Genomic DNA, 20180 nt, shown 5'->3' on the forward strand with positions numbered 1-20180 from the left:
CCTGCCTCGCCTGCCAGATAGAAAGACAGTTATTAAATTGAATTGAATCAAATTGAATGGAGCCAAATACAAATCCTCCACCACGTGTAAACACAAATCCACTCATCCACGCCTTCCCTTTCTTTGAAATTCTCCAAGCCACTAAGGCACAGTGGCTTTACAAATAGCAAATATTAGGTGAAGCTAAAACGCGGATGTGGTTCTTGATTCAGGGAGGTTGTACAACTCACCGGATAAAGGGAGCATTGCAAAGTTCTAAGCACTTCTTTTTTGCCCCACTCTCCCAGAGAGGAGTACCAAGCCCCAGTATTTTCCGGCCACCTTAACTTCCCAAGTCTCAGTTCCCTAGAGTAGTGGGAATGAGGAAGGAGTAATGTTAATATGACTTAATGCACTCTTACAAAAGTCTGTAGCAAGGAAAAAACAAACAAACAGCACCCTGAGTTCTTTATTAGATTCAATTTCCAGTGTACAAACATCTTGATTCAGCTTAAACAAAATAGCGCACACACATTCCGTATTTACGGAGACTGTTTTCCTCCCTCTTTTCCTTCCCTCCCACTTTCCCCTTGGATTTGTCTTTCTCCCTTGTCTTTTTTCTCCACGTCTTGTTTCTCCTTTTCTACCCCTTATTATAGTCTTCTCAAAGAAAAGGCTATCTGCAAATACCCTTTAACCAGAAATCACCAGAAACGAAGCAAACCCTCTGTAAGTGAAAGCAAAGCCCTCAGTGGGGCGTGTCGAGTGGATGCCTCCCTTCCCCCACCCACCCCCGCGCGCCCGGTCCGCCCCTCTTAGAGCGAGACGCCTGCACCGCAAAGTTCAAGTGTGCGCAGGAGAGGGAAGGGGGATGCCAGACCTGCTCACTTTCGCAGACGGTCTGATGCCTTCTGCGCAATCCAACCCCAGGAAAGCAGCCTCCTCTTAAGGGCCCAGGGGTCCTGGCACTTTGAAAGTGCCCTCCCTGCCCAGACCCGGGGGAAGCGAGGGGTGTGAAGGCGGAGCCACAGGGCCAGGGACACCCTCCCGAAGGTCCAGCCCTCGCCCATCTTCCTATCACCTTAGGGAGGTGGCACGGGGAGCGGGATCGCCCTCTAAATGAAAGGCAGATGTCCCTTTAAGGTTTGCTTTGCAGCTCGTGGACTTTAGCCTAAACACGGACCCGTGAAGCTGGCTTTATTTGTCCATGTCTCGGACAGAGCCTGGGAGGCTGCCAGGGATTTCAGAGACCAAGAGCGCGAAGGGGCGGGAGATGTGGCAATCCGTCTGGGATATGAGAAGCGTGCAGCGGACCTAGAGGCATTCGTCGAAAACACAGGAAATCACTCGGCAGCTCCTGGGCGCCACGGCCGGCGGGGCCAGAGACTGAGACCCGCAGCGGCGGGCGGAGTGTCCCAGAGCGCGCGGCTTCTGCGCCCGGTCCTGCCAGGTCCTGCCCTCCGATCCAGCGCGTCCCGGGCGCTGCGACCGCTCCCGCCATGGCCCCTCGGCGCCGTGCCAGCCCAGGGGTCGCTGTCGCCTGCTGCTGGCTCCTCACCGGTGAGCGACCCTGCTTTTCTCTGAGCATCTCCTGCGCGCGTGGGGCTCGGGGCTTCAAGTGGGGAGGGAGGTACGCGGAGCTGTGGCCCAGAGAGGAGGAGGGAGCCCTGATCCACTTTCGGGCGCTCCAGGTCGTCTGGCAGGTTGGAATACAGAAAGGAATTTCTGCGTTTTCGTTTTGATAGGAATTGGTTTTGATGTCGTTTCAAAATCCTCCACCGCAATGGTAGGACGGAGGCAGTGCTGAAAACTTTACAAGGTAGAATCGACTTTTCAAATTAAAGTTGTTTCGACAATATGCGTTGTATTTTAGGACTTTGCTGAATGGCTTCTTACCCTCTCCTTTCTTTTGGAGGGAGGTAACTAGAGGGCGCCTGATTTATAGTAGACAAATTTCCTGCCCTCAGGTTGCTCAAGAGTGGGCATTATTGCATTTTCTTGCTGTCAAGCATTCAAATCTAGTCTGCTACAGAATAAGGAAAGAGGAATGCAAGGCAAAATTGCTTCTTGTCCTGAAATGGTATTTCTGTATAAGCACCCAGGAGGAGGAATATTTTGTAATTGAGGAAGAAATAGTGAACATTTACTGTTAAGTACTACAGAGCAGACTTTTTAAAAATGCAAAATATAATATTGTTACTTGTGTATGAATAGGTATTTTTGAGGAGGGACTTAAAAAACACAGTGGAGATGAAAAATTATATCCAACTAGAAAAGGATTGAATCATAGCGTTATCTAAGATTTTCAAAATGATTAACCCATGGTCAGATCTTTCTTACCAGTTACTGATTGAGGAGAAAAAGTATAACGGTGAAAGAGAGAAGACAGATGGGTGAAGTTTTGTGTTAAAGAAAATGACCTGATTAATAGTATAATTAATGGTTAGCTTTTGGCATATCATCAGTATTCAATTGTTCAGTGTCTTCACTGCTGGCCTGCTTGTTAGTACTACTAGGTAATTTAGCATTTTACCACTAAAAATGGGGGTGATCCAGCCAGTTTAGCCTGGCTTTCATGGCCAGGCATTAATTTTTATGAAGATAACTTAGAATTGGATTATTAGCAAACCAAGCTTTTTTTTTCATAGTGAGATGTTATAAAGAGAGTTAACTACTGACTTTTCATCCAAACATTTTCCACTACTCAGGAAATGTCCAATAATCCAAACAGTGCAGCGTTTCAGCCAGTGAATAGTTTAATTTATTGCCTACTGTCACTACCCTTTACACATTTGACCTATGATGTGTCTCCATCTCAAATTTTTGAAGTCATTTGCTTTTTGGTTGCTGTTGTACAAATCTGAATAGCTTACTAACTATTCAAGTAGTACCTTTTTCATTTTACCAAATAGGCAGTCACTGATGCAGAAATGATAAATGATATTTGCATATCCTCTAAAAGGACAAGAATGAGACTTAAAGAAAAGAGGATAAGAAGTTACAATTTCATATATATCATTTATATATAATTGTATTATATATATGTGTATATATATACATATATGTTTGTGTGTATATATATATAGGTATATATATATATATATATATATATATATATATATATATATAATTTTTTTAGGTTCAATTATTTTATTTCTTCATGCCTAAAAGTTACCAGTTGCATATGGTAGGTTTTCTACAATTGTTGGGATACTATGCCTCGCTGGATCCAGGAAGGGACTCAAAGGAAAATAGTGCATAGATATTTCTAAATTATAATATTTAATTCCCTTTTGTGTGTGTATATGTGAATATATATATGTTACTCAATCACATTGAAATTTAGAATTGAAAAAGTCACTGTGTCAGAATCAACAGGTTTCTCATATGTGCTATATTTATGCCCATTTCAAAATGCAAGAATCTGAAATTTGACGTCCTTCCAGTCAGTCATCATACTGTCAGCTTCCTTGGATACCTCATCAGTAGAGTTTTATCACCAAACCCACCCATGCACACACTACTGTAGAGAGAGCTCTTCCTGTCTCCAATCTGAACCCAACCTCTAATCCATTTTCCTAACAAGTAATTTTCATTATATTTTAGTCTTTAGTCAAAAAAGACTTTGGTGGTTCTTGTTGTCTTCAGTTAAAATCCAAAATCTCAACTGACCATTCAGGGTTTGCCCTAATCTAGCACCCTTTACCTTCTACAACCACTGTAGCAGTTTCCAACTGCTGTTGTAACAAATTGCCACAGATTTATTGGCTTAAAACATGACAGATTTACTATGCTAGAACTCTGTAGGTCAGAAGTCTCACTGGGGTAAAATCAAGATGTCAACAGAGTTGTGTTTCTTCTGGAGGCTCCAGGGGAGAATCCATTTCTAGCTTCTAGAAGTCACCTGCATTTCTTGGCTGTGGCTCCACCCTCCATCTTCAAAGCCAGGAGAGGAGCATCTTCAGATCTTTCCCTGTGACTCTGCTTCATCGTCACATTTCCTTCTCTGACTCTGACCCTATTGCCTGCTTCTTATAAGGATCCTTCTATTTACCTTGGGCCCACCTGAATAACCCAAGATAATCTCCCCAGCTCAAGATCCTTAATGTAATCACATCTGCCAAGTCCCTTTTGCCATATAAGAGAACATATTCACAAGGTCCAGGATTGAGACATGGACACCTTTGGGAGACTATCGTTCTGTGTGCTAAAACCTCTAAACATAAATTTCCCATGATAGTCAGTCATACTTCCTTATTTTCCCCATAATCCTCTTGCTCATATTGCTACTGTGGAGATGATCTTATTATTTTATGCGTCTAGAAAAGAACTCCACCCTTCCTTCCCACCACCCACTTCCCTCTAAACAAGCTCTCTCCAGCCTTCAAAGCTGGGTTTACATCACAACAAACCACCATCATCCCAATACATTTCCCATCAGGTTTAGAACTGCCTTGTATTAGGTTTTTCCAATATTTAAACAATGATTCAAGAAAGATGTCCTCCCTTACGCCCAAATAAAGTTTTCATTGTTATTGTATGTATGTCAAAGACCCAGCAAAAAAAACTAGTGGCACATATAAAGGATTTAACTGAAGAAGGTTTAATAAAGGGCCTGTTTACAGAAGAACTGATAAAAGATGGTGGAGCACCTCAGGACAAACAACAGTGGGGAGAGAAACCATGACCATTCCTAGGCCTGAAGAAGGAGCAGTGTCAGCTTGACTCTTAATTCTAGTTATGGGAGGGTTCTTTCGGACTGAAGCCATGGCCATAGGAAGAGGAATGTAGCTAGGGCCCAAATCGAAGCCCAGCAAGGAGGGAGCAGGGGAAATAAAGACCCCTTTTCTCCCATCCTTTCATTTTGTACCCAACCCTCCCACTGGCCATGTCCAAATGGCAGAATTCAACCTCCCTGGGGACAAAGGTCAAACATGCAATAACCCAGAAAAAGTAACACAACTTTATTGAGAACATATTATGTGTGAATCCCTGTGCCAAGAACTTTGTATGTCGTATTTCATTTTAATCTCAGAAAAGGGGAAATTTTTGGAACTATCACCTACATTTTAGAGATGAAGAAACCAAAATACTAAGAGGTTAAATCAGTTGATCCAAAATCATACAACTAGTAATTGGCAAATCTTGTACTCAGCTCAGATTTCTGACCTCAAATCTCATGGTCTGAAATAATATGCCATATAGACTGTCTAAATGGAAGTCCATTTCCCTCTTGTTCAACTCTCTAAATGCTAAATCCAAGCACAATTGTCTAAAAGACTTTGATAAGGATATAATTAAGGATGCAAGTGAGTCTGCTATTGTCATGACTTTTAGGTAGACAGTGAAATTAGATGATTTCTCACCACAGATTAATTGTAAGTCAAATTAGAGTACTATCTCTGGTTATTAAGAATATAATTATAGAATGACCCCCTAATTATTTATAGGTGTGTCCTTCCTAGAAACATTTTAGTTAGCTCAGAAGTAAGGGTCTTCTTCTGTGACTTTTCTTCACAGTCAAGATTTCCTATTCAAAATGAAGTCTGGTGAGGTGACGGCTCAATATGGGAGGAAGTCAGCCACTTACTCATAACAAAAATATGACCAATGGCAATACAATGGATTGCCAGGAATTACTGATGATGGTAAAACTCTTTAGTCATTATAAAGTCTGTAAAGGGAGCAATAAACTCACAAGATTTTTATTTATTTGTTTAGTAAATAGGCAATGGGAGTATCCATGAAATACATACGCTAAATGAGTTTGCCTGTTTTTCTTCCCTGCTGTCATGATGCTATTTTGATGCATGAGCTCTTGGGCCACAGTTTATAACTGTTAACCTTACTTCCTGAGACGGTTGCTCCTCTGCCTGTGTTTCTCCACTTCCAACATAACAAACTTCCCGTTTAGATTTTGAATTTGCTGCATTTTCATATGCCCCTTAAAACATTTCATAAAGTAGCTCATGTTTAAAATATATTCAGAAACTTAGGGATCAAAATGCTATTCTTTACCTACACTGTCCTTCCATTGTATGAAATACAAAATAGTGTATTTGAATTCATGTTAAGAAATTCAGAAGAAATATATTTGGAATTGTTGCCACAAAGCTATAGTTCAAATACATTGCCTATTCAGAATGGTCTGTGACTGGAGAATTGTATTTGCTCTCAAAGCAAGTACAGTAGAGTATTAAGACATGGAAATGAGCTGAATATATTCCTGTCCTAAAGATTATTGAACTTCTTTCAGTTCCTCGGTTGTGCCAGTTCCTCTGAAGTCTGTGGGCCTTTGCATGAGCAGTTACACTGCTACTGATCCTCCAGCCCCACATGAATGTCATTTTCCAGGAAACCAGTGGAGTAAACTTGACTCCCTCCCCCAGAGACATGTAAGACCCAAGGATCTTTGCTTCTATAGCATACCATGTGATGTAATTAAATATCTAGTTGTCTGTCTCCCCAGCTTTCTGTATGCTCTTGAGGGTAGGGTGTTTGTCTGTTTATTATCCTTAGCATCTAAGAATAATAGGCACTTAAAAATTTGTTACTGAATCATGAAAGAATAGACTATAGACAAACTCATAAAATAATAAAAAAATCAGATCGTCTCCTTTATTTATATCCTTACCTGCAAAAATATATATATATATGTATATATATAATACATATAACACATATATATTTATACATAAAATACGTATATATTTAAATATATATATATATATATATATACCAAAATTTATATCTAATTGAATGGAGGACAGCATCAATTGAATGATGCACCGTAATTTAATCACTACTAAGAAAGAGTACTGTCAATCCAATATAATTGCTAGACTGTTAGATGCCTTCTAGTTTCAGAGATGTTTAAATGTGGGAAAATGTGCATCTGATAATTATAATCAATAACATACAGTATATCTACATGGCAATTTTCTATCACATTTCTTTGTATTTTTAGAAGCTGCATCATAAGGTTTCAAACACACTCCTTTTGGACACAAATGGCACTGCTTCTGGATACAAAGATATGAACACTGTCCCTCTTCTTCTTAGTTCTCTTCCAGAGCCAAGTTTATATCTGATTCAGGGGCTAATTGCTCTTCTGGCACCAGAAGCCTCACCAGATCCCAAGAACAGAACTTCCTCTAAAAACCTTTAAAAGAAGGCTCAGGAAAAAGGTGACAATGAAGTAATCAAAAAAATGTTCCAACTACACAGGATCAATGACTCGAGTTTTAGCAAACCCTGACTTTTTACCATATTGCTGGTTAACGCTAGGGCTATGTATACATGAAGGGAACTCATTTTTATATAACGTCTGCCGTAATTTAAAAGGAAGATTAAAAAGGCACTAAGTTTTAAAAGGAGATTGAAAAATATGCACTGGTTGGTGTTAAGAACTCACGTTAGTACAGAAACATTAATATTGTTGCATCCAAACAGCCGATCTCTATAAATAAAATGAGAAATATGAATTGAAAAATCACTGTAATTCAGATATTAAAAGGAGTGGAGACATATGTTTTGTTTGTATGAATTATCTTAGATTTGCTGAAACACATCTCAATACTTAAATTTGAATAGGGCATCTAAATCAATTAGAATGTCAAATTATTAAGATGATTAAGAGCTGCATATTTGATTGTAAATCCTACAGTCTTAATAGAAATTACAGTGTACTTTCAAAATTACTTTATTAGCTATACTTTTAGTTTGCCAAATGCTAAACTTTGAAAATACTCGGGGATTGACCAATCCTTAAAATTATAATTTTTATTAAAATATTTTTGGTAAGATGCTCCTGTAATGTATAGGAATGCATACAAACAGAAACACCCACCCGCCTCCCCCGCACCACACACACACTTTTGTTGATAAGATTTTGTTTATTCAGCAGGAGATTTTGTATTGTTTGGTGACAATTGCAAGTAAGTATTTTTAATCACAGGACATTTAGATAGTGAGTACAAAAAGTTCCTTTAGAAAAAAAAAAACACTTTCCCTTTTCCCCTTTGCCTGAATTAGTGGAATAATTCTCCCAGTCGTCCACTTAGCTTCACTCGTGAAGGTCACTTGGGCATCACACTGTACAATCTGAGGTTAGCACATTCTCTCTACATAAACGATTGCATTTATTGCTAGGTATTCATAACCACAGCTCTAGGTATTTATTCTGTAAAGATCACTTTCCAAACCATGTAAAATAAAAGTAATTGTCATATATTATTTTAAAACACTTCAAGACCTTTTCTCAGTAAGATGTGTTTAAAATAATCATTTTTCTTATCCAAGCGTGGATATCTCAAAAATCAAAATAGGTTTCGAGAGCCTTACCTTAAGAGTAATCTTTTAAAATTTTTAGCATTATTAATCTTTTAACATTATATAACAGAATGTGATTTCCTAATTTTAAGATATCAAGGATAGACGAGTTAAAAAATCTGAATTAAAGGAGAACTAACAACCACTTATTCTTTAATATAATTACTATGATTATGTACCAGTTATTGTGTCAGGTTCCAGAGACACAAAGACAAATAAAAGGTAGTCTGTGCCCTTAAGAGACTCAGTCTTGAGAGTGGTGTTAGACATGAAGTAATGATGGGAGGGGCCCCTAAGATTTTCTAAGCATAGGAAGGAAAAGATTCGTTTGCATCGTAGAAAAGTAAGCCTTGCCAAAAAAAAAAAAAAATACAAGAGAGAAACAAGAAAATTTATACAGCCCCTACTGTGCTAAGCCCAGGGTATTCAACATGATTTCTATCTTTGAGGAGCCCATAATCCCTGCCACTGTTATACAAACCACTTCTAACATATTATAATAGGAAAGATTATAATCCAGTTCACCAATGAGATGCACGAACTACTTCGTGCAGTAGGACTGAACTAAGGTTTCCCTGGAGAAGAGATGCTAGTATAAATAAATAAATATACCTGACAGATTATCCATCCATCAGTCATCTTTACTCAACCAGTTATTTTTCCTAGGCTGAATAATTATGATCACGTTAAAGTGAGCCCTTGCCCCTAGTTTTGTCTTGATCCAGATTTCTAGCTTCAAGCCAGGCATTGTTAGAGATTTACCATAGTACCTACCTTACATGTTTATAGACCTCTACATCATAAGGGATGTCAAATGAGAGAGGCAAGACAAGTAATCTTATTTAGAATGAAAAACTTGAGGTTAGTAGAAGATAGGGGAACTTATCTAAAGTTGCTAGAATCTAGCTAGCAAAGACCATAACTCAGGTCTGCCGACTCTTGGTGTGCAAGTATTAAACTCAGTTTCCATCTTTTATCACTAAAATGGGCCTTAGGAAGAATCAAATTCAAAAGATAATATGCAAAATTGAAAATAAATGCATTAGGGTGAGATTATGGGTATTGTTTTAATTTTTTAAATACTGTTACTGCATAATTTTTACAATTAAAACAATTTTAATTATTGAATTGAATTATTTCAATCTTAAGTAAAAGAAACTGAGTTTCAAAGAGAGTGAGTACTGCCAAAAGTTACACAATTGACAAGGTAAGAACTGCAACTAGAAGGCTTGACTTCTAGTCCAGTTCCTTTTTTTGATACATTAGAAGTATATCAAAAACACCAAACTGAAAACTTTTTAAAGTAGTAGCTAACTATTTTTTTCTTCTGGAAAGATTAATGTAAATAAAATGTAATAGAAGAAATAGGTATAAAATTACTATATAAAGGCTTCTATTTTCAAAGAACCAATGAATAAGTATAAAATTAGAATTTAAAGCAACAGAGCTAAATCATGTCTTTTTCTTCATGATTTTGCTTATTTTGGTAAAGAATGAAAATACCATATACTTCTATACATTATATAACTACTATAACTATAGCAGTTTTAAAATAAGACAAATTACTTTTAAACTAAATCATTGAGTGAACTATAGTTGACAACAATATCAGTGCTTTAAAAACTATCTGTGATAATATAGCTGCCACACTTTATATGTGATCCACTCAGCTGTGCAAGGGACTTTTCAAGGGTCAGTTGGAGATACAAGGATAAATCCACTCAGAGTTCAGTAAGAAAGGATATGTATTCCAATTAATACAATGCATGGTTTCAAATTTGAAATAACATTTAAGCTGCTCTTTAAAGATAAGTAGGATTTATGGAATGAGAGTGAGAGGAAGTGACATTTTAAATAGAGAGAACAGGGTGAATTAAGGCAGCAAAGTAGAAAGTTCCCAGGATGTACTGGGAACAAAGATTATTTCTATGGTGGAATATAGGGTAGTGAAGGGGACAAGTGGGAAATAAAGCTTATAAGGCCAGATCATGGAGGCCTTGAATGGCAGGAAATTTGGATTTTAATTAATAGGGAATGAGAACTCCACATAACTCAAAATAAAAGTATAATGATTGGTCTAGAAATTCTACTACAAAACCTGGAAAAAAAACATCTGATCATTCAATAATAAGCTCCATTTACTAAAAAAATGTTCTGTTACAGATGTTTCAGATCAAATAGTAATTCTATGAAAAATGTTCTAGTACGTTCAATCACTAAAGCACATTTATGTTTTAAAAGACAGCCCAAAACAGTCTGCCTCATAATTTAAATAAATTAAAAAAAATAACCACAGACTTATCAGCCAATATGGGTTTTCCACAGGTTTTAAAAGTAGAAATATATGTGTATTTTTCTCAAGTAGCATATTGGGTTTTTTTTCAAGGATTATAATGGTGATTTAGGCTGGGCAAAAGGAAAACTACGTTGAAAAGAAGAATGTAAAGGCTTTTAGAAAGTGATAAAAGACCAAGGAAGGGAATGGTGCCTTTCAAATCCTTTAGGTTGGTTCTTAAGCTGTTAGTCTTTATTCATCTGGTAAAGGTGACAGTTAAGGGGACGTGGCAGTTGATAACAGCACATAATTTGTGGATGCAGAGATGATTTCAAACATCCATAACGCAACATTGCAGTAGAGGAAAGAGGAGCGGGTGTGACATTAAGCAGGTCTGAATTTTACTGTTGGTTATGTGATTTTTAAATACATTTCTTAACTTCTCTGTAATTCTTTTTTTATTTATGAAATGAGGATAACAAATACTGACCTTACAGGTGAGGATTAGAAAGAGCATAGGAAAGTACCTGGTGAATATTCAATAAATGATAGCTCTTCAATAAAAACCTAACTTTTATTAAGATCCTACTGTGTGCTTGCCACTGTGATTCTGCTGGTTTTTAATCCTTGGCAGAATTTGGATAGAGGTGAAATGTATTTAGAAGGGTGATTAAAGAGAACTTCAAAGTATCTCTTCTCTCTCTCTCTCTCTCTCTCTCTCTCTCTCTCTCTCTCTCTCTCTCTCTCTTCCTCCCTCTTCGTTAGAAATTCTTCTAGTTTAACAAGCATTTTTCAAAATGACACACTATCCTTTCGAGAGGCATGCCAACTTCACACTTTAGTGTGATTATTTCCTGCCGGATTCTCTTGGAAGTAGAAGAAGACAATCTGAGTTAGAATTTTGCCAGGGCACTCATCCTGACAGGAAGGTGGGGAAGGCAGAGGGAAAGAAGTAGACAAGGAGAGAAAGAGGGGAGTGGAGAGGCCACAAAACAAAGAGCAGTTCTAATTTGCACTGGAGCTTTAGAGGGGACCTTTGTGTCCCTTTACAATCTATGAGGAAGTTAATTGAGACTTGAGTATCAATATTTGCGCCAGATTCCTCCGTTTTACCTGTCTTACCAGTTGAGGGTGGTAAGCTTCCCTTTCAATGCCATGCGCAAGAAGCTAAGAAAGAGAATGTGAAGATGTGTGCCTAGGATTCCTCTCCTCTCCACCCCATCTTAACTAAAAACTTTGGTGGGCTTTTTCTAGTCACTGGTCTTTTTAAGAAGTAATCTCTCCTCAAACTGATCACGCTCCCAAGAAACGTTCAGTGACTTAAGGATTTCTTTAAAATCAATTCTGTAGCTATCCAATCGGGTCTCTCCTCGTAGATCAGCTTTCCCCCGCTTCCCACATCCTCAGCTCGCAGCTTTGGCAGTGACGATCCCGCCCTAAGTAAGCTATTGCAACCCAACCCCCAGCCTACTAAACATTTCACAAGCTACTGAGCTGCGGAAATCTGAGACTGCCAATTTTTGGATTCTGGGATTCCCAGGACATCAGAGCAAACAACTGAGAGGTCCTCCCGGGGTAAATTCCACAGATGGTTTCTTCTCTCTCTGGGAGCAGTGCTTTAACATCTGGGTTAATCAGATCCTGCAAGCACGATAACTAAGCACAGAAAACAGCTGGGCGCGCTGCTCAGAGCCCAGACTGACCATGCATGACCAGTCGTTCTTAGAAACCGCTTCTGGAAATACAAGCTTCAAAAGGCGAGTAACGTTTCAGTGCGGATCAGGCAAGAGCAAAACCGAGAATAATTTGGAACTCCGCGGCCCAGGCTGCACTTTTGAGAATTCCCTTTTCGTAAGTTTTGAAATTGGATTTCTCCGAAGGGAGAGATGTAGAGTGGCAAGTGCACGCAGCTTTAAAAATATAATATATACATTTTCACTCACATACTCCCCAGATTCTTCACAAACAGGGATGGAAGTGAAAACGTAGGGAGTCCAAGTTCTGCATTAACATCAAGGACTCTCCAGCAAGGATGTCGCGCACTTCCCTTAGACTGCATGTGCGGCCGGAGGCCCTCCCCGCTCAGTGCGCCTGCGCATGCGCAAGCTGCGGCCCGCCTCCTCCTTCGGGACGTAAAACGTGCTCCCGGAGGCGGGGCGCGGGCTGCGCATGCGCCCTCGTTGCCTCAGCCGCTCGGTCGGTGCTGGCAGCTGGCACAGCGGAGAAGACGGTGTTCCCTGAGGTGTCTCTCGTGCCTGTTTGGCGTGGCGCGCCCCGAGACTAAGAAACGAAGGACTTGAGTAAGTGTTCCCCTCGGTCGCTGGAGTCGGAGCTACAGTATTTCCTTCCCGCCAGGCAAGTGCCTATAGGAAGCTTATAGGCAGACCCCGCCCCCTTCTCTGCCTAGACTCACATCCCCTTTCCGCCCCCCTCTCTGTGTGGAACCCCTCCGTCCCTCCTGTTCTGGCGGCGAGCCCCTGCCAACGTCATGAAGCTCGTGCGGAAGGACATTGAGAAAGACAATGCGGGCCAGGTGACCCTGGTCCCCGAAGAACCTGAGGACATGTGGCACACCTACAATCTAGTGCAGGTGGGAGACAGCTTGCGTGCCTCCACCATCCGTAAGGTGCAGACCGAGTCCTCCACGGGCAGCGTGGGGAGCAACCGGGTCCGCACTACGCTCACTCTCTGTGTGGAGGCCATCGACTTCGACTCTCAAGCCTGCCAGCTGCGGGTTAAAGGGACCAACATCCAAGAGAACGAGTATGTCAAGATGGGGGCTTACCACACCATCGAGCTGGAGCCCAACCGCCAGTTCACCCTGGCCAAGAAGCAGTGGGACAGTGTGGTGCTGGAGCGCATCGAGCAGGCCTGTGACCCGGCCTGGAGCGCGGATGTGGCGGCTGTGGTCATGCAGGAAGGCCTCGCCCATATCTGCTTAGTCACTGCCAGCATGACCCTCACTCGGGCCAAAGTGGAGGTGAACATCCCTAGGAAACGGAAAGGGAACTGCTCCCAGCATGACCGCGCCCTGGAGCGCTTCTACGAACAGGTGGTCCAGGCCATCCAGCGCCACGTACACTTCGATGTTGTCAAGTGCATCCTCGTGGCCAGCCCGGGGTTTGTGAGGGAGCAGTTCTGCGACTACATGTTTCAGCAAGCAGTGAAGACTGACAACAAACTGCTCCTGGAAAACCGGTCCAAATTCCTGCAGGTAAAACAGTTTTCCCCGGGTAATTAAGAATGGGCAGAGGGATTGGTATCAACTATTTCTAAAGTTTTAGAAGTGGGAAAAGTTCAAGAGGAGAAAGTCTTTATTTGGGATGTAGGTGAGATAATGACGAGAGAAGTGTTAAAGAGCTAGTAAATCTATATACCACGTTTGCTTAAGTCCTTATACATGTAAAGTCCTGTTAGTGCTTTCGGCTTTAGGTCCTTGTGGGCTGATTAATGGGTACTCTTAGGAGATTCGTTTAACTAATTTTTATAATTGTGATTCTAGGTACATGCCTCCTCTGGACACAAGTACTCCCTGAAAGAGGCCCTTTGTGACCCTACTGTAGCTAGCCGCCTTTCAGACACTAAAGCTGCTGGGGAAGTGAAAGCCTTGGATGACTTTTATAAAATGTTACAGCACGAACCTGACCGAGCGTTTTATGGACTCAAGCAGGTGGAGAAGGCCAATGAGGCCATGGCAATTGACACATTGCTTATCAGCGATGAGCTCTTCAGGCATCAGGATGTAGCCACACGGAGCCGGTATGTGAGGCTGGTGGACAGTGTGAAAGAGAATGCAGGCACTGTTAGGATATTCTCCAGTCTTCATGTGTCTGGGGAACAGCTCAGCCAATTGACTGGAGTAGCTGCCATTCTCCGCTTCCCTGTCCCTGAACTCTCTGACCAGGAGGATGATTCCAGTTCTTCAGAAGATTAATGATTGGAACTTATAATTGAGACAACCTGTGTCTCCTTCCCTGTTACATTTTCTCAGCATCCTCGTGACAGAAAGCTGCACTTTGTGATTCTTACAGGGATTTCTCATGTATTTGGTCACACTAGGTATTTTGTGGTTGGCAGGACATGTATTTAAAACTAAACAATAAATTAAAAGGAAATAATCTCCATGTACTACCATCTTTATTAATTGGCATAATTTTATGTAGGAATTATGAGTTATTTGCAGTACTTACAAACATTTTGTGTACTTAATAAGAATGCCTATATATTCTTTGGGATAGAGCATAAGATCCCATACTCCGTGCTTTGAAATAGTTTTCCTTAGGAAACGCTGTTTAATACCTCATTATCCTTAGTTTACATTGTTTATTTTAATTCTGCATACTGTTTTTTTGCATTGCTTTTAATCCCTTTTCTCCTCCCTTCCTCTATACTCTGTTTTTTTTTAATTTTTTAATTTATTTGTTGTTTTAAATGATAGCCAAATAATTAGTAGACTCTTTTCAAGACATGTTTAAAATGGTATTTTTCTTAAGAGACTTGTTAAAATAGTCATGTAAAAAGTAAACTCTTGGGTTTTCTTTTGTTAGAATTAATCATTTGCTTCAGAGAATCACTTAATCAGTTCTTTTTAGATCATAGAGCTTTGATCCTCTAGGGATTCTCAAGATAATCTATTTGACTCATTCTTATTTTTAAAATGAGACTAAGGTATGGGATTTGCTGTTATGTGGCTAATTAGGGGCAAAGCTGGAAGCGGTCCACAGCCTTGACTTCATTGCTCTGCGCTGCCACACTATTTATTATACGTAATGCTATCTTATATTTGTACATACTTTCATATTCTTACTGAACTTTCTCTACACCCTATGTTAGAGGTGAGAAAACCTGTTCAGAAAGTTTAGTAAGTTACATAGTATGTGGCAGTTGACTTGTACACTCATACTCTTTACTATAATTAAGGAATTTCTGCAAATGCCTGCGAGTTTAAAATGTTCTTTTTATTAAGTTTTTTTGATGTGCAGTTCTAAGTGTTATGGAAGGAGCCTTTGAATGGAATGTTATCTTGACCTTTTACAAACTTCAACCTAGCAAAATAATTAGGAAAAGCCTTATGAAGAAAGAATGATAATTCTGTTTGTAACTCCAGGATCAATGGTGCCTACTTCAATAAGGATACTAAGACATCTTTTGATTGTCCCATCTGCATCAGGGTCTTTGTACTTGTGTGAGTACCAGGTTTTGGGATGATTTTTAATAAACTTTCTAACTAATCTGAACCTTTGAACCTGTAATTATGGATAGGCACCTCCATATTCCTTAAAATCACATTTTTACATATCTGCATCCTAATCTAAAAATAATTCAGATCATTTCATTATCATTCCATGAATATTTAACTTTAAAATATTGTTAAAAGTATTATTAAATAATTTGGTAGGAATATATAAATGAAGCCACTAGATTCTTAATTTTAAAAACTGATTGATAATGAATTATTCTCGGTAAGAATTTGGAGATTTGGGGCATCTATTACTCTCTTAATCTTGTGCAGTATTGGTTATTTCTAGCTATCAATGGTACCAGTTTCCCCAAAATTAAGACTGGGTCTCATTAATTTTTGCTCCAAAAGACGTATTAAGGCTTATGTTCAGGGGATGTCATCCTGAAAAATCACTCTAGGGCTTATTTCCGGTCAGGTGTTATTTTCGGGGAAACACGGTAATAGAAACTAGGGGAAATAAAACCTACCAATAAACCTAATCCATTTTAGGCCATAAATTCTCAAATTTAGCTGCTTGGGTGTTTTTAAAACTCAATACCCAGATTGGACCTCAGACTATACAACCTTTCACCCCTAGAAATATTTTTTTTTTTTTTAAGCGCTCCAGGTGATCGCAGTAGGCATCAAAGGTGAGAACCACTGATTCAGGCCTTGCTATTCAAAAGTGTGTTCCATGGACCAGCAGCATCCTGGTGTCTGCCCTAGAGCTACTGAGTTGCAGTCTATTTTAATGACATCTCCAGTTGATTGCTGTGGATAATAACATCTGATAAGCATAGGCAAAATAGCTTATTCTTTCTGTTCTAGTAAATCTCTCGCTAAGTTCACGAGCCATAGAGAAAATTATTTGTTTTAACTTCCAAGAGAATTAACTGGCCAGTATTCATGGTAGAATATGTCAAAATAGTGATAGGAGCATATAAAATAAAATAAAAAATTCTGATGTTTTACTATACTCTAAAAAGCAAAATGAGCCATAAATCTTTGGAAATTATGCACAGTCTAATTTTAACTGCTGTTCATTAATAGGGAAAGACCATGTGGTAACAAATGAAAACCCTACCAGTTACATACCTCTCAATATAGTGTTGTGCTGTAAATTTCCATTTACTATCAGGTACTTGTAAAAAATTTGTTATCCCCACTAGGTTCAATAATGAGAAGCTTGCAAATTGTTTCATTTTATTCTAGATATGACATATATCAAATTACATTTTGATATTCCTGGTCCCCCATTTATATGTTAAATGTTTTTATGTCTGGATTGTTGAGTCTGGGTTTCACTTTCATTACTCCCTTATATACAAGTTGGATCTTTTTCCTACCCCATGCCACTAGAGTAGCTTTGTGAAGCTATTTTTCCTTTATCTTTACTTACTTTCTGTCACTAACATTAGTTTCCTTTTCTAAACCCTATGACCAGTTCTCTCAACCTCAAATTATCTTTAACAGAAGTGACTCATAATTTCTGTAGTTCATATATTCTGGAACTGAAATTCTTTGTTACTAACAATGAAAGTACATAGATGAAATGGTGTATACATGAATTTCCCAAAGTAACTGTTCATTGGGAAAGGAGTATTGCGCTTTTAAATTAGATGGTTTTTCAAACAAATAATATTGGCTATTTGTGTTCAGTGTCAGAATATGTTGAATTGCATGTTAAAGAGGGGTTTCTAAGGTGATTCTGAGGGTTTGTGGAGAGAGGAACCATTTTGCCTGTGGCCAGAGCTTAGCTATGAGTGTCCATATTTATATTACACCAATCATTAAGCGTAATGCCTTTAATTGTATCCATTCTTTTTTTGTAGTACCTTCTTTGAACCAAGCACTGAGCCAGGTTTAGGAAAGACAAACATGTAAACAAATCACTGTTATGAAAGTAACTATAAGTCAATATAGTTGTAGAAAGTAACTAGAAGTCAGTAAGGGCACAGTATTGTGGAGTCACTTTTGAGAGGAACTTTTTGCTACAGCCAGTAAGTTTACCTCAAATGGTAAGAAGAAACCTGCAGAGGAGGACAAAGTGAGGATGCTAATCACATTAGACCCTCATTCCACAGTAAAAAGTGTGGGTTTGACCATAATGAGAAACCACTGAAAAATTGAAGCAGGAGAATGGCACGATAAACTGCATTTCACAAATATCACTTTCTAGCAGCATCGAGGATGGATTGGAGGAGGCAAGATTGGAAGCAGTAACACTGGTTAAGAGAATGCATATTAGAAAAATCCGAAGGAAAAATGACGATGGCCTAAACAAAGGCAGTGGCAATATTCCTTGCAATAGGAATGAAATTAATTAGGAGATGTGAAGAGGTAAGATCAAAAGGACTTGGGCTCCAGATTGCTGTTCAGAGTTACTGAGAGCGTGGAGTCTAGGGGTAAATCCCAAATTGTTTTCTTGAGTGCTGGGAGAGATGATGGCACGATTCAGAGACAGGAATTATAGGAAGAGACACTCGCTTGCAAGGAAAAACAGTAAGTTCAATTTTGAATCTTGTTTGAAGTACTGTGGGACATCTAGAATGCTTTTCCACCAGATTTCTATATACTCATTCATTCCCTTATTCCCTTCAGGTTTTTGCTTAAATGTCACTTTCTCAGTGAGGTCTTCCCAAACCAGCCTTTTTTTTTTTTAAAAAAAGGCACTTCTCCAAGATTCCTTTCCCCTTCCTTGTCTTATTTTAATCTGTAATGGCTGTTTCACTTGTTTTGCTCCCCATCTCCTGAAAAGGTAAGCACCAGGAGCGTGGAGATTGTGGTCTGTTAGATTCATTTCTGTATCTCCAACACTAAGAACAATTCCTGGCACAGAGCAGATGCTCAAAAAAAATTTGACTAAGTGAAGGAATGGACATAAGAAGATTCCTTAGCAATTATGTATCCAGATCTTAAGTTCAGGCAAAAACATTTGCTTGGGGATAATGATACAAGATATGTCAGCATATAAGTAGACCTGAAATTATTCATAGAGGAAGAAAAAAAAATGACCTAACAAGAAGTAGTAAAACTTGAAAAAAGAGGGTCAGTTACAGAAGCATAGGGAAACAGCAATATGTAATCTCTTTTAAATGCTACTTGACTCCGTTACCTTCATTATAATCATTCAAAGCAGAGGTGTTTATATATTTCAACAATTGATGTGGCCAGATAATTATTTCTTCCCCTACAGATCTCTATAGTGTGCTAGAAATATACATATAAAATAGCTGAAGTGTTGATTTCATAGAACTTGATTTTTTTACAAGTCCTTAAGATAAAAAGTTTCTAAGTTTTGGGGCAAAAGCTAAATTACTTTTCTATGTTTTTTAAGTGGGTCTTAACATACAAATTTAGTATATGAAAAATTCCAGTTTACAAAAAAGGTATATTAAGGGTGACAATTGAATTTATTAGAAGGCATTTTCAGGATTCCTATAGTACAGAAATTATTGGCAAGCTCTATCTCATTCAGGCCCAAGGGTTACTGGCATTGGACCCTTAGCCCTCATGGGATGTCCTAATATGACATCTTCGATTTTCCTACTACATCCTCATTTACTCCCTGCAGAACCACAAGTGTCAGAATTGTGACATAAATTTTACAAAGTTTTATTTATGTTTGTTTTAACAATTGATTTTGGTCAGTCTGTAATTTTGCCAATACACATTTTTCAGTAAATAAGTTCCCAAGTAGTGAAGAGCAGCTAAAAAAAAAAAAAAAAAAGCCAGACACACACACACACACACACACACACACTTTCAGATAAGTTTTTAAAACCCTAAATAAAATACTTGTCTTCCTATTGATCTGAGTATATTTAAACTTTGTGCTGTGATTCAGTTTATGTATTCTAGAAGATTTAGTATTTCAGAAAAATGCTATTCAAGAGATTCTTAATGCATTATGTAGATTGCTGATGAATTGTCAATTTAGAAGTTTAGTGCGTGTTACTGAAAAGTCAAAATGATTTCTAAAGCAGTTGAGACACAAGTATAATATTTTTGTCTATCAAGGATGCCTTACTTAGAAAAGATTCAGAAGTCAACAATGGAGCTAATTAAGAAGTTAAAAGATAAGATCTATAGTAAGGGTCTTGGAATTTAGCAAGGAGAACAGTCTGAGGAGTTACGTAACATAGTCATCAAGTAGCAGGTAAATTTGACTAGAAATAAAAAAGAAATTGGCCAAGTTCAGTAAGAAGATAGATGAGGAAGACCATGAAAAAACATTGGCAAAAGATATTTGTTAAGCTAAGTGGAGATGATAAAATCTCATTCATCGTTTTTCTTTATATAGCAAGAATTCCTTTTTAGGAAGTGTTTGAGCGTATCACCATCTGTGTCCTCATCCATTTTAGAGTGTTTATA

At 38.8% G+C, this 20180-nt stretch overlaps 2 protein-coding genes across 2 annotated transcripts in view; both read left to right on the forward strand.

Moving 5' to 3' along the window:
- Positions 1–834: 834 nt before the first annotated feature.
- ITGA1 (integrin subunit alpha 1) overlaps positions 835–20180 on the forward strand; it is a 155928-nt gene continuing 136582 nt past the window's right edge. The window contains exon 1 of the mRNA XM_033111233.1: positions 835–1539. Within this exon, the coding sequence (XP_032967124.1) occupies positions 1479–1539 (61 nt within the window). The 5' untranslated portion in view covers positions 835–1478. The remainder of the gene's footprint in view (positions 1540–20180) is intronic.
- Positions 1403–14716, forward strand: PELO (pelota mRNA surveillance and ribosome rescue factor). Its single transcript, XM_033111235.1, has 3 exons — positions 1403–1539; positions 12540–13799; positions 14088–14716. Exons 2-3 carry the CDS (start codon positions 13074–13076, stop codon positions 14517–14519), a joined length of 1158 nt encoding a protein of 385 aa, XP_032967126.1. The 5' UTR covers positions 1403–1539; positions 12540–13073; the 3' UTR covers positions 14520–14716.

The sequence above is a fragment of the Rhinolophus ferrumequinum genome, chromosome 7, assembly GCF_004115265.2.
Source record: "Rhinolophus ferrumequinum isolate MPI-CBG mRhiFer1 chromosome 7, mRhiFer1_v1.p, whole genome shotgun sequence".
In the NCBI taxonomy this organism is placed as follows: Eukaryota; Metazoa; Chordata; class Mammalia; order Chiroptera; family Rhinolophidae; genus Rhinolophus; species Rhinolophus ferrumequinum.

Bases quoted from the DNA above. Each gene is read 5' to 3' on its own strand.
- PELO (XM_033111235.1), top strand. From the start codon at position 13,074: ATGAAGCTCGTGCGGAAGGACATTGAGAAAGACAATGCGGGCCAGGTG. The intron at 13,800-14,087 runs GTAAAACAGTTT...TTGTGATTCTAG, and splicing joins ACCGGTCCAAATTCCTGCAG to GTACATGCCTCCTCTGGACA.